Below are 12,605 nucleotides of genomic sequence, written 5' to 3'. Positions count from 1 at the left end.
ACTTAAAAGAAATGAAAGAACTCTACAAGAACTCTCTGACTCCATCAGAAAGAGCAATATAAGAATAATGGGCATATCAGAAGGAGAAGAAAGAGAGAAGGGAACAGAGAATATATTCAAACAAATTGTCGATGAGAACTTCCCAAACTTGTGGACAGAAATGGATCCTTGAATCCAAGAAGCAAATAGAACACCTAGTTACCTCAATCCCAACAGGCCTTCTCCAAGGCACATTGTATTGAAGCTGTCTAAAATCAATGACAAAGAGGGAATCCTCAAGGCAGCCAGGGAAAGAAGACGGTAACCTACAAAGGAAAGCCCATTAGATTATCATCAGATTTTTCAGCAGAAACTCTACAAGCCAGGAGGAAGTGGAACCAAATATTCAAACTATTGAAAGAGAGAAATAATGAGCCAAGAATAATATATCCAGCAAAGATATCCTTTAGATATGAAGGAGGAATAAAGACCTTTCCAGACATACAGAAGCTGAGGGAATTTTCTAATACACGACCTGCACTACAAGAAATACTAAAGGAGGCTATTCAACCACCATCAACAGGGACAATTTGTGGCAACCAAATCATAAAAAGGGAGAGAGTAAAGGCCTGAACCGGAATATGGGAATGGACAAAGTAAGCGTGCTGAAGAAAATGGAATACTCTAAATATCAAACTTTCTTTTACAAAAACTTAAGGGTAACCACTCAAAAAAAATCCAGAACTGAAATATATACTGTAATAAAAGAAGAAACAGAGGGAAACATCATAGAATACCACCACACAGAAATAATAGACAACAACAAAAAGGCAAAGAAACAATGGAGACACAGCCTTACCAGAAAACTAAGGATAGAATGACAGGAAATCCTCACATATCAATAATCACCCTAAATGTAAATGGACTGAACTCACCAATAAAAAGGCACAGAGTAGCATATTGGATCAAAAAACTAAACCCAACCATATGCTGTCTCCAAGAGACACATCTCAGCTACAAGGACAAACACTAACAAAATCAGAAATGAAAAAGGGGAAGTTATCACGGACACCACAGAAATACAAAGGATCATCCAAGAATACTATGAAGGACTATATGCCACCAAATTCAATAACCTAGAAGACATGAACAACTTCTTAGAAACACATAGCCTTCCTAGGCTGAACCATGAAGAACTAGAAAATCTAAACAGACCAATCACCAGTAACGAAATTGAATCAGTCATCCAAAACCTTCCCATAAGCAAAAGTCTGGGACCAGATTGCTTCACTAGTGAATTCTACCAAACCTTCAAAGAGGATCTAACACCAATCCTGCTCAAACTCTTCCAAAAAATTGAAGAAGAGACAGTACTCCCTAACTCATTTTATGAGGCCAACATTACCCTGATACCAAAACCTGGTAAGGACAACACACAAAAAGAAAACTATAGACCAATATCTCTGATGAATACAGATGCAAAAATCCTAAACAAAATTCTAGCAAATCGAACACAACAATGCATTAAAAAGGTTATTCATCACGACCAAGTGGGGTTCATCCCCGGGGCACAAGGATGGTTCAATATGCGCAAATCCATCAATGTGATACATCACATAAACAAAATAAAGGACAAAAATCATATGATTATATCAATTGATACAGAAAAAGCATTTGACAAGATACAATATCCATTTATGATTAAAACAATAAAATACGTATAGAAGGAAAATACCTTAACATAATAAAGGCCATATATGACAAACCCTCAGCTAATCTCATAATTAATGGTGAAAAACTGAAGCCCTTTGCTTTACATTCAGGAACAAGACAGGGCTGTCCCCTATCACCTCTGCTTTTCAACATAGTGTTGGAAGTCCTTGCCAAAGCAATCAGGCAAGAGAAAGAAATAAAAGGCCTCCAAATTGGGAATGAAGAAGTTAAGTTGTCACTCTTTGCAGATGACATGATGCTATATATAGAAAACCCTAATGATTCCACCAAAAAGCTATTAGAAACAATAAACAAGTAAAGTTGCTGGCTACAAAATCAATGCACAAAAGTCCATTGCATTCCTATATACTAACAATGAAATCTCAGAAAAAGAAATACAAAAAAACAATTCCTTTTGCAATTGCAGCAAAAAGAATAAAATACCTAGGAATAAACAACCAAGGATGTGAAAGACCTATATGCTGAAAACTATAAGACATTTTTAAAAGAAATTGAAGAAGACACAAAGAAATGGAAAGACATTCCGTGCTCATGGATTGGAAGAATCAACATAGTTAAAATGGCCATATTACCCAAAGCAATATACAGATTCAATGCAATCCCCATCAAAATCGCAATGGCATATTTTAAAGAAATAAAACAAAAAATCATCAGATTTGTTTGGAACCACAAAAGACCCCGAATAGCCAAAGCAATCTTAAGAGAAAAGAACAATACTGGAGGTATCACACTCCCTGACATTAGCTTGTACTACAGGGCTACAATAATCAAAGCAACATGGTATTGGCAGAAAAACAGACACATAGACCAATGGAATAGAATTGAGAACCCAGAAATAAAACCACATAAATATAGACAGATAATTTTTGACAAAGAAGCAAAAAACATACAATGGAGAAAAGACAGCCTCTTCAATAAATGGTGCTGGGAGAATTGGATAGCCACGTGCAAAAGAATGAAACTGGACTGCTATCTGTCACCATGTACCAAAATTAATTCAAAATGGATCAAAGACTTAAGCATAAGACCTGACACAATAAACTGCATAGAAGAAAACATAGGTACTAAACTTATGGACCTTGGGTTCAAAGAGCATTTTATGAATTTGACTCCAAAGGCAAGGGAGATAAAAGCTAAAATAAATGAATGGGACTATATGAAACTTAAAAGCTTCTGCACAGCAAAAGATACCATCGACAAAATAAAGAGGCAACCAACTGAATGGGAGAAGATTTTTGTAAACAGTGCCTCTGATAAGGGGCTAATATCCAAAATATGCAAGGATATAATGCAACTCAACAACGAAAAAATAAACAACACAATTGAAAAATGGGCAGAGGACCTGAAGAGACATTTCTCCAAAGAGGACATACAAATGGCAAATAGACATGAAAAAATGCTCAACATCACTAATCAACAGAGAAATGCAAATAAAAACCATGATGAGATATCACCTCACCCCAGTCAGAATGGCTATCATCAACAAGACAAATAGTAACAAGTGTTGGAGAGGCTATGGAGAAAAAGGAACCCTCATACACTGTTGGTGGGAATGCAGACTGGTGCAGCCGTTATGGAAGGCAGTGTGGAGGCTCCTCAAAAAATTATGAATAGAATTACCGTATGACCCAGCAATCCCTCACCTGGGTATCTATGCAAAAAATCTGAAAACATTTCTACATAAAGACACGTGTGCTCCAATGTTCATTGCAGCTTTGTTTACGGAGGCCAAGACATGGAAACAACCAAAATGTCCTTCGATAGATGAATGGATAAAGAAGTCGTGGTATATATGCACAATGGAATACTATTCAGCGGTAAGAAAAGATGATATAGGAACATTTGTGACAACATGGATGGACCTTGAGAGTATAATACTAAGCGAAATAAGTCAGACAGAAAAAGCAGAGAACCATGTGATTTCACGGATATGTGGTATATAAACCAAAAACAACAAAAGAACAAGACAAACAAATGAGAAACAGAAACTCATAGACACAGACAATAGTTTAGTGGTTACCAGAGGGTACGGGGTGTTGGGGGTGGGAGATGAGGGTAAAGGGATCAAATATGTGGTGATGGAAGGAGAACTGACTCTGGCTGGTGAACACACAATGGGATTTATAGATGATGTGTTACAGAATTGTATACCTGAAATCTATGTAACTTTACTAACAATTGTCTCCCCAATAAATTTTTTAAAAAAAGAAAAAAAATGTATCCAAAATGGTGGCAAATAGTTCATATTTTCAAATAAATGTTACTTATTTTAATATTTTAAGTTGTTTTAATAAATTTGCAAATTATTTATTAGCTGCACAGTAATCAAGTTTCAGAATATATTTTCTTTGAAAAAACCTAAGATATTCATTTCTACTCAATTTTCAAATAATCAAACTAGCTCATTTAGAGATGAATTCAAGTACCTATCATATAGCAGATGACAAAGATGTCAACACAGCACGCTTAGTTATGAACCGGTAAAACTTCAGGATAACTTTTCCTATTGAAAAGTTTCACAGAGTTTTCAATATTCTTAAATTCTGTTCTCACCAGTTAAACTGAATAAAAGTTTAGAAAATAAATCTGACTCTCAGTTAAATTGTAAAGTGGTTATTTACAAATAAACTCTATGATTTCCTGGAACTTCTGGAAATTTCTTCAGGACTTTTTTGTTTAGATAACCCTTACAAGCTAGTTGTGAGCTGACTAGTATCTGGCAAATTGATACGTCCAAGTCCTAACACCCCCAGGACTGTAATCTTAGTTGGAAATAGGATCTCTGCAGTTGTAATTAAGTTGAGAATCATAAGATTATCATGCATTTAGTGTGTCCAGTGACCAGTGTCCTCATAAGAAAAGAGAGAGATGTGACACTCCCAGGGCAGATGGCCACGTGAAGATGGAGGCAGAGGTGGGAGTGATGAGCCCCAAGCCGAAGAACGCCAAGGGCTGGCGGCCACCACCAGGCATGGAAGAGGCATGGACCAGACCCTCCCTCAGAGGCTTCAGAAGGACCTGACCACGCCGACACCCTAATTTTAGACTTTTGGCTCCATGACTGTGGGAATATATTTCTGTTGTTTTAAGCTTCCAAGTTTGATAATTCATTACAGCAGCCCTAGCAAACTAATACAAGACCTTTTTAAATACATTAAGGACAAATGGCTATACCAGGGGTACCAAAACAGTGCACACATTTTAAGAGATGTTTTCTATGTATTACTTTCTGAAGTTGAATTGAATTATGGTAGCAATGTGTAGTATAACTTTTGTTGAAAAGAGGGCATTCATCAAATGAGTGCTAGCGTCACTATGTGACAGGCAGGACAAAGAAAATGGAGGAAGCATGGTTGTCATTCGAGGAGCACAAGACCATTTGGAAGTGGTGTTTGAAATTCGAGAACATTCTCCTGACTTAACACCCCTTGACTTCTATCTACGGGGGACTTTAAAGGATGTGGTATACCGTAGAAAAATGGCTACACTGGCGGTACTTAGGGAAGAAATTGAAACGGCACGTGCAGCGATACAAGTGGTCACTTTGGTCAGCGCTGCTCAAGCAGTAGTTTGCCGTAATCAGAAGTGTCTGAACGCTGATGGGAACTACTTTGAGCACCTCTTGTCATTGCAGGAGTCAGACATGACTTGTATTCATCTTTTGTTATCGGTATGTATTGAGTATTACAATTAATACAGTTTTTTCCTTTCTTAAAATGTGTATACATTTTTTTGGCAGCCTCTGTATATTAGTATCTGCTCCAAATCCATCATAAGAAATGTGTTATTTATTTATGAACGTTAATTCCTGGTAAGTCAAAGAAAATACAGAATGTAACACAATGTCTTTCATGTAGTAAGCAATTTGTGCAACTATTAATAAATGAATGAGGAAATGAATTAATTAATGATTGATGTTTAAAATATACTTCACTTGGAAAAAGAAACATCCATGATGGCCTTTCATACCTAGCACGGTACTGTTATTAAAATACTATTGATGAGACAAATAAAGAATTAACAGGAGCAAGCTTGTAAGCTGGCAGGAACGAACTTAAACATTAACCACTTGGCTCTGACTCCCCTGGTTAGCACTGCATTGCGAGCTGACAAGCACCTTACATCCATCATAGGTGGGAACAGAACAGTTCCCAGAAGACAATTGTAAAGGCAGCCCCCTGCAAGCTACATCCTGCATGGAAAAATATAAAACCCCAGCACTCCTTCTCATCAGCGCAGCTGTTCTCATCCGACTCTGCCCTGGTACAACTCCCTTTACCAGAAACCCACCGCAGCTCTTTCTCCCAGACTGCCCTGGCAAAACTCCTTTTGCTAGTTCCAAACAGAACTCTCTCTCTCTCTCTTTGACTTTCAATAAACCTTTTCTTACTCTTGCAGAGTCTCATGAATGCTTTCACATTTTGCAAACGACCAGGTAGGTTAATTTGACACCAAGAGAACTATTACTGTGTAAAAGTCTCAAAACACTGGCCAGTTGTGCAGCTTGAAATCAATGTTTATCCTTCTGTGCAACAGTATGAAACAGTCTCCACAAGAATGAGTGTAGGTTCCCTACGGCTAATGACCCCAGCATGCCTGGCAGCACGTACATGTCTGTCCTCGGCACCACAGGCCACGTATCGTCCACAAGGGCTGAAGGCAATCCCACACGGGTAGCAGCGGCTCGAATGACCCTCGAAACGACGCTCACACCTACGAGGAAGAAAAGGACACGCCAGGAGCAGAAAATTATTTTTAATTTTTAACGCAAATTAGGATAAAGATACTGACCCGTTGCTCTTCTTCACAAAAATAACTATTAATAACAGTGGACAAACTAACAGTGAAAGAACATTTTCTATGTAAAGATTATTAAACAGTTAGCAGGTCATTCTAGAGATCTTCCAAAATAATTAAAACACTTCAAAATCATAAATTCACAGAGATGACCGAACTAACATCAGACAGACTTTTTACATATGAAAACTATCAAACGATAAAAATATTGAGATCTTTAAAATGATAGAAACAACCCTTTTAAAATCATAGATTATTTAAATCAACAAGTCAAGACTTTTGGGAGGTGCCATGTAAGACTGGTTAAGTCTTACAACAACCATTCGTAAAGTGCTATATAAAATTTGTTTACTGTAAAAAATGTCATGGAATTGATGCTAGTTTTATCAAGAAAAACCTCCCACACCTTTTGGAACACAAAGTGCCATCCTAAGAAGCCTCGGTCAGCATTTACCTGCTGGGCTCCACGGACACAACAGCCCCCTGCCCGAGATGTCCCAGGGACGAGCACATCCCCTCCATGAGTTTGTGATTAAAGAGGCGAGCAGATACTCATTTTGTTCTTGTGGATATATACACATGTGCGCACACACAAATACTTATTGTATTTGGTTATATAATTATGTATTGTGACTGTTGGGTATCAGAATAGATACCAACAGTATCAGAATACTTTTAGAAGAACAAGATAATACATATCACACACATGCAACACATATAACATGTGCAATAGATTACATGTGTATGTACCACTGCAGTTTAAGAGCTTCCCATGGCCTCCCTGGGCACCTCGGGCACGCAGGGGCCGCTTGCCACACACGTAACAAAGACCAGCACCTGTTATTTTGCCATCCCAAATGTATGTGACCTTTTCTGTGTATAAATCAGACTTTTCTTAGATTGGTCAGTGTGAATAGATTCACCACAACCTTGTCATGTTTGGGGGGGAAAAAGAGACCAAATTGAGTTTATAGATATTTAAAGCCAAGTGCTTTGGGAGCTTTAATAGAAGTATGTTGATATGGTCCCTCTGGCTTCACTCCAGCTGAAATCTGCAAAACAGGGTGGGCCTTACCTCAGGGTTCTCAGGTCCCATAGTCGTATCCCGTCACCAATGGCTGTGGTCGCGAAAAGATTATAAAGCTGAGATGGTTGGGTCATAAATGACGATCCCTATAATTGTAAGCAGAAAAAACACGGTGTATTATTTAAAGGCTGAATTATAAACATGACACTACTGATATCTAACAACATTGAATCTAAGATAAGAAATCAATACAAACTTTTTCCTTATTTATAACAATTTCAGAATTAGAGTCTAAAAATTTCCATATGAATAATTACTAATCATACATTTTGACCTTATGACTTACTGATGTATGTTTTCTCTATATGTAATGCCACTGAAAGTTACAGAACTACAAATGGTAAAAGAGTAAAACATATTAGCACTCTAAAATCTATTTTTAAAGTGTACATCATAATCCATATTGGATAAACTACCTGGAAGATGCCCTTAAGAAGGCATTTAAAGTGGGAGGTCAGTTATTAACCCACTGATAATCAAAATCTAAGACACTGCTGAGGTGATGCAGGTGAGACCCAGCATTGTCACCCCAAATGCTGATCCCCTGAGGACGTGTCTCTGCCCTGATCGTAGAGGCATGGTAGCATGCTCACCTCCCCTACGATGCTGCCGTAAGATTTGAAATGTGACCTTAAGTGTCCCATAAAATAGAAAAGAACCGTAATCCATCTATACAACCATTTGGCTGCAAACATTACTGAAACATGTTACGGTTCCTAACGATTTCCATCTTCCCTCTAAGTCAATATGCAAAACATGAAGACAGATGTAATGAAGTGTATCCATAGGCTAAAGTGATTCTTCTCCACAAACAGGAAATAAGAGCTTACAATAAATTCACTAACAAACGTGTATGTAAGTATAGCGAGTCTTAACTCTGCACCAGATGACACTCTAGACACTTACATCTCATCCTCTTAACCAACTTGTGAAGCATGGACTATCTTTTGCCCATTTCCAGGTGAGGGGTCTACCCACTGCCACACAGCTCCTGAGACCAACATGACAGCACTGCACAGACTGGGCCCCGCTTAGGGCAGCTCGGTAACTCAAAATACAACATGCGAACAATTCAATAGACACTCAACAGAGGTTTGGAAGTCACCACCAGATGCTGGGCAACTGTAAGGCCCTGAGAACAGAAAGAATGAAAAACGGGGCCAGTTTGACAGAAAGACACACAGAGCGGCAGCAGAGTTACACCTTACGACACTGCCAGTTTCTTAAAGCCGAACAGTGAAAAACCGGAAAGAACGGTCAAATCTTTCACAGGGGAAAAAAGGGAATTTAAAAAATTTAATCAGTCCAAGAGAGGCTGAGGAAGAAGAAATGAAGAAGCAAAGAAAATTCATAATAAAGAGAAAGTGCAGAAGCTTTTTGAATAAAAAGGCAGAAGAGAAAGCACAAAGACCAAATATATGAGTAATAATGATAACTGCAAACAGACCAAACTCAATGAGCAAAAGAAGAGAAGAGACGCTTAGCTTGGATGTCAAGAAATACACTTCAAATGTATTATTTTTTAAAAGTTGGATATGAAACATGGGGATAGAAGCAGCACGCACTCAGTAAAAGGGGGCAGGACCGACTGCATAAGTACTAGAAAAGTAGGTGGGAGGCAAAGAACACCTAATTAGAAATAATTTCTAAGGAGGATAAAGGAACAACTGCACATGAAAATATAGCTCATAACATGGCCTGCAAACACGTAAAGCAGAAAGTAATATAATTGTAAGAAGAAATTAACAAGATTACAATCGTAGAGGGAGATGTTAATACCTTTCTCTCACTGATTAAAAAACTCAACCATACAAAATTAGGAAAACTTGAATAATTTGAACACAATTAATAAGGCTGGGCCCATAGACCTCTGTGCAGACCCACAGTTAGCAAGAACACGTTCTTTTCATACACACGTGTGACACCTATAAACATGAGCCAGGGTCAAGTTTCTCAGCGAGTACAGAACCTCACAGATATCAGACAGTGTCACATAGAGCATGTAGTGACAGGGCACTGTGAAGGTGGAAATCAGTAACTCAAGGATTACCAAAACCGAGCTCACACACATGGGAACCTGAAAGCGTGTATCTAAACAGTGCCTGGTTTAAAAAGCTCATGATGAAAATGAGAACATTTTAGTATAAATAATGAACTACCGCACACTACAACTGGGAAAGGACAAGAACAGCACCGTTCCAAGGCAAATAGAGGCCACAGTGCCCACTCCAGAAATGCACAAACAGGGACAAAACTCACGCACGTGGTAGGGTGAAACCTGGGCAGCCCGAGATCTGCACACGCTGACGTCACCATGCAAGAGGGCAGCACACTAAGCTGTGCTTTTCCACACACAGCCCTGGGAAAGCGCACACTGGGAGCCTGGGACACGGACAGCTCAAGCTTTGTCTGTATCAGTGATCATCTTACTTCTTTAAGAAAACCAGCTCTACAGCTAGGAAAGTCATGTATTTTAAAGTAATCATATCAACTTAAGTGACTATTTATTTCTGAAAATCTAAAGTTTTGTGTGATACAACTGCTTCATTTAAAAACTGTTTAAACCTTTAGGTATTTTCTAATTTTTTCAATTCAAATTTGCTGCTTAGTATTATATATTTACATCACAAAAATGAAAATATCTTATTCAGACAGGAAAAAAGAGCTAAGAACCAGTCCAGTTTTTAAAATATATGAAGGAAAAAAACATGCCCGCTACGGTTTTTAAAGACATCAATAAATCATAAAAGATTTATGCATTTTTATGCTACAAATAATCCATTTAATGATGTAACATAATTTTAAAATAGGCAAATATGGCCCTCGCTGTTTGATGGACATGGAACTACTGTCAGTAGTTGAGTTCTGCGTGTGTGACGTAACTGAGACAACTGGGCCCGATCCTGAGAAGAGGCCGTTAGTGACACACGTGCCAAAGCGGCTCACTGACGTGTGACGAGCGTGGCTCTGCCTGCTGGTCAGCCTGAAAGCCACTGGAAAGGGCCTATTTGTGTGTCTGCTGGAAATACGACACTTGGGCCAGCTACGGCTGGCGCCTGTCCTGTGTGGACACGTCGGGGACAGCGCATGAGTGATGAAGTGACAGCACGTGAGTGGCTGCTCCCATTGTCTGCGGGTGGCTGGGACACCGGTGTGCACTATGTCACTGGCATGAAACCTGCTCCTGAAACACAGTGGCCCCGCGGCCCAGCACGCGTCCTTCACTCATCACGTGCCGCTCACACGTTTACTTTCAGGAAGTAAAACCAGTTCCTCCCATGAGAAACCTCTGGACCACTTTTCCTAATTTAACACGGCTCATTCAAGGGCCACCACAGGATTCCTGAAATATCCGTCATCAGGAAGGGACCGCATGGCGTGAGGCTGACGTAGGCTCCTGCTGTCACTGTCACCACAGAAGCTGCCACAGGACAGACGGGGAACACATTCCAAGCAGTTCCTACAGTAAGTGCACTGAAACTCCCTACAAAAAGACGCAGGTTTAGAGAGAGTGGAGCTTGCCTTGAATCGGCGCTAGATGGTCACTGTCCCCGAGGAGGGAAGGCCACGTCCACGCCACACAGCCTCGCAGGCCCCGGGCAGCTCCAGAGCCTGCGGGGGTGTCTGCGATCAGGTCCCACTCCCCGGGCACCTGCACCCACGCCCATGGCCACCAGGAGGCAAGCCCCTCAGGGTAGGTCAGTGGCACAACCACCCGCCTGGACTCCTGGGCGGCCTGGCTCCTCCTTGCGTCTCATCCCCAGTCTTGTCCCCAATCTGCTCTCCACACAGTGGCCCAGAGACAGGTCCAGGTGGGGAGCAGCAGGCCAGTGCTCAGGGGACACAGGGGACCTCAGAAGCTGGTGAGGGGATCAGGGCGGGGAGCAGAGCCCTGGAAGTGCAGGCTGGAACTGGGCCATGAGATTTGTGGGCCGCTTATCTGGAGGCCCTGCAGGGCAGCCATCTTCCTTCCAGCACACCTGCTACCGGAGCCACAGGGCAGGCAGCCCCGCAGGCAGGGACCAGGTGGCAGTCCCGCTGTCCCCAGTGTCTGCATGAACACACATGTCCACATCACTCATACCCCCTCAAGCACTGTGAGGTCACTCACCTGCCGCTCAAACCTTTGCCACCACTGCCCTGCACCCAGAACAAAACTCAGTGTATGACCAGGGCCCACAGCCTGGAGGACTATCCCCTGCCCCAGTCAGGGCTTCTGTCACCTGCCAGGGGTCCCAAGCATGATGGCTCCTCGCCTATTCCTGTTCCCCAGCGTACAGCTGGCTCCCTTTCTACTTCACGTCCTTCCACTCACATCACCTCAGGGCCCTCCCCCAGTAACCTGGGCACAGGACATGTGACACTGTATGAACCCCCAGCTTCTTTCTCTGCAAGAGCACAAACTCCTCAGGGAAAGGACCTTTGTCTGTACCAGGGCTTGGAATAAGGCCAGGCGAGCAGTGGTGGCCAACAGACATGTTTAAAGGAAATCACTAATGTGTAGGTTAATGCACATGTGTGCACATGTGTGTGTGTGCACACATGTGTACATGCGTGCTCACACACATGTGTGTGTGCTCACAACAAATGTGCATATGCACACACATGATCTCGGTGATTAGTTACACACATGCAGACACACATACACACATGTGCTTGCACGTGCACACACATACACATCATCTCAGTGATGAGTTAGACCCGTGTACACGCACGCACACATACAAACGCACACATACAAACAGACACATACAAACGCACACACACGCACGCACTAGCACACACAACCTTGGTGATGAGTTACACACATGCGCACGCACACATACAGATGCACGCACACACACGACCTTGGTGATGAGTTACACGCACACGCACACACAATCTCAGTGATAAGTTGCACACGTGCACACACACACGATCTCAGTGATGAGTTAGACCCATGTACACACACGCACACACATACAAACACACACACACGCACACACTAGCACACACAACCTTGGTGATG

The 12,605-nt window shown here is 41.2% G+C and overlaps 1 protein-coding gene across 18 annotated transcripts in view; it reads right to left on the bottom strand.

Annotated features, from left to right (window-relative positions):
* Positions 1–12,605, bottom strand: part of WDR27 (WD repeat domain 27) — a 154,393-nt gene that overhangs the window by 88,574 nt on the left and 53,214 nt on the right. For 17 of the 18 annotated variants that reach the window (XR_016019948.1, XR_016019949.1, XR_016019950.1 and 14 more), the window contains 2 exons: positions 7,586–7,683; positions 6,324–6,426 (listed from right to left, as the gene is read on the bottom strand). Coding sequence is in view for 12 of the 18 variants with exons in the window: in XM_074333871.2 (XP_074189972.2) it covers positions 6,324–6,426; positions 7,586–7,683 (201 nt within the window). In the remaining 6 variants the exon portion in view is untranslated. Of the gene's footprint in view, positions 1–6,323; positions 6,427–7,585; positions 7,684–12,605 lie in introns of those variants that run through there. The other variant, XR_016019960.1, reaches the window with a different exon arrangement.

The sequence above is a fragment of the Rhinolophus sinicus genome, chromosome 2 (genome assembly GCF_057876585.1).
Source record: "Rhinolophus sinicus isolate RSI-liver-muscle chromosome 2, RSI-T2T, whole genome shotgun sequence".
In the NCBI taxonomy this organism is placed as follows: Eukaryota; Metazoa; Chordata; class Mammalia; order Chiroptera; family Rhinolophidae; genus Rhinolophus; species Rhinolophus sinicus.
This window is presented reverse-complemented; position numbering and strand designations above follow the sequence as displayed.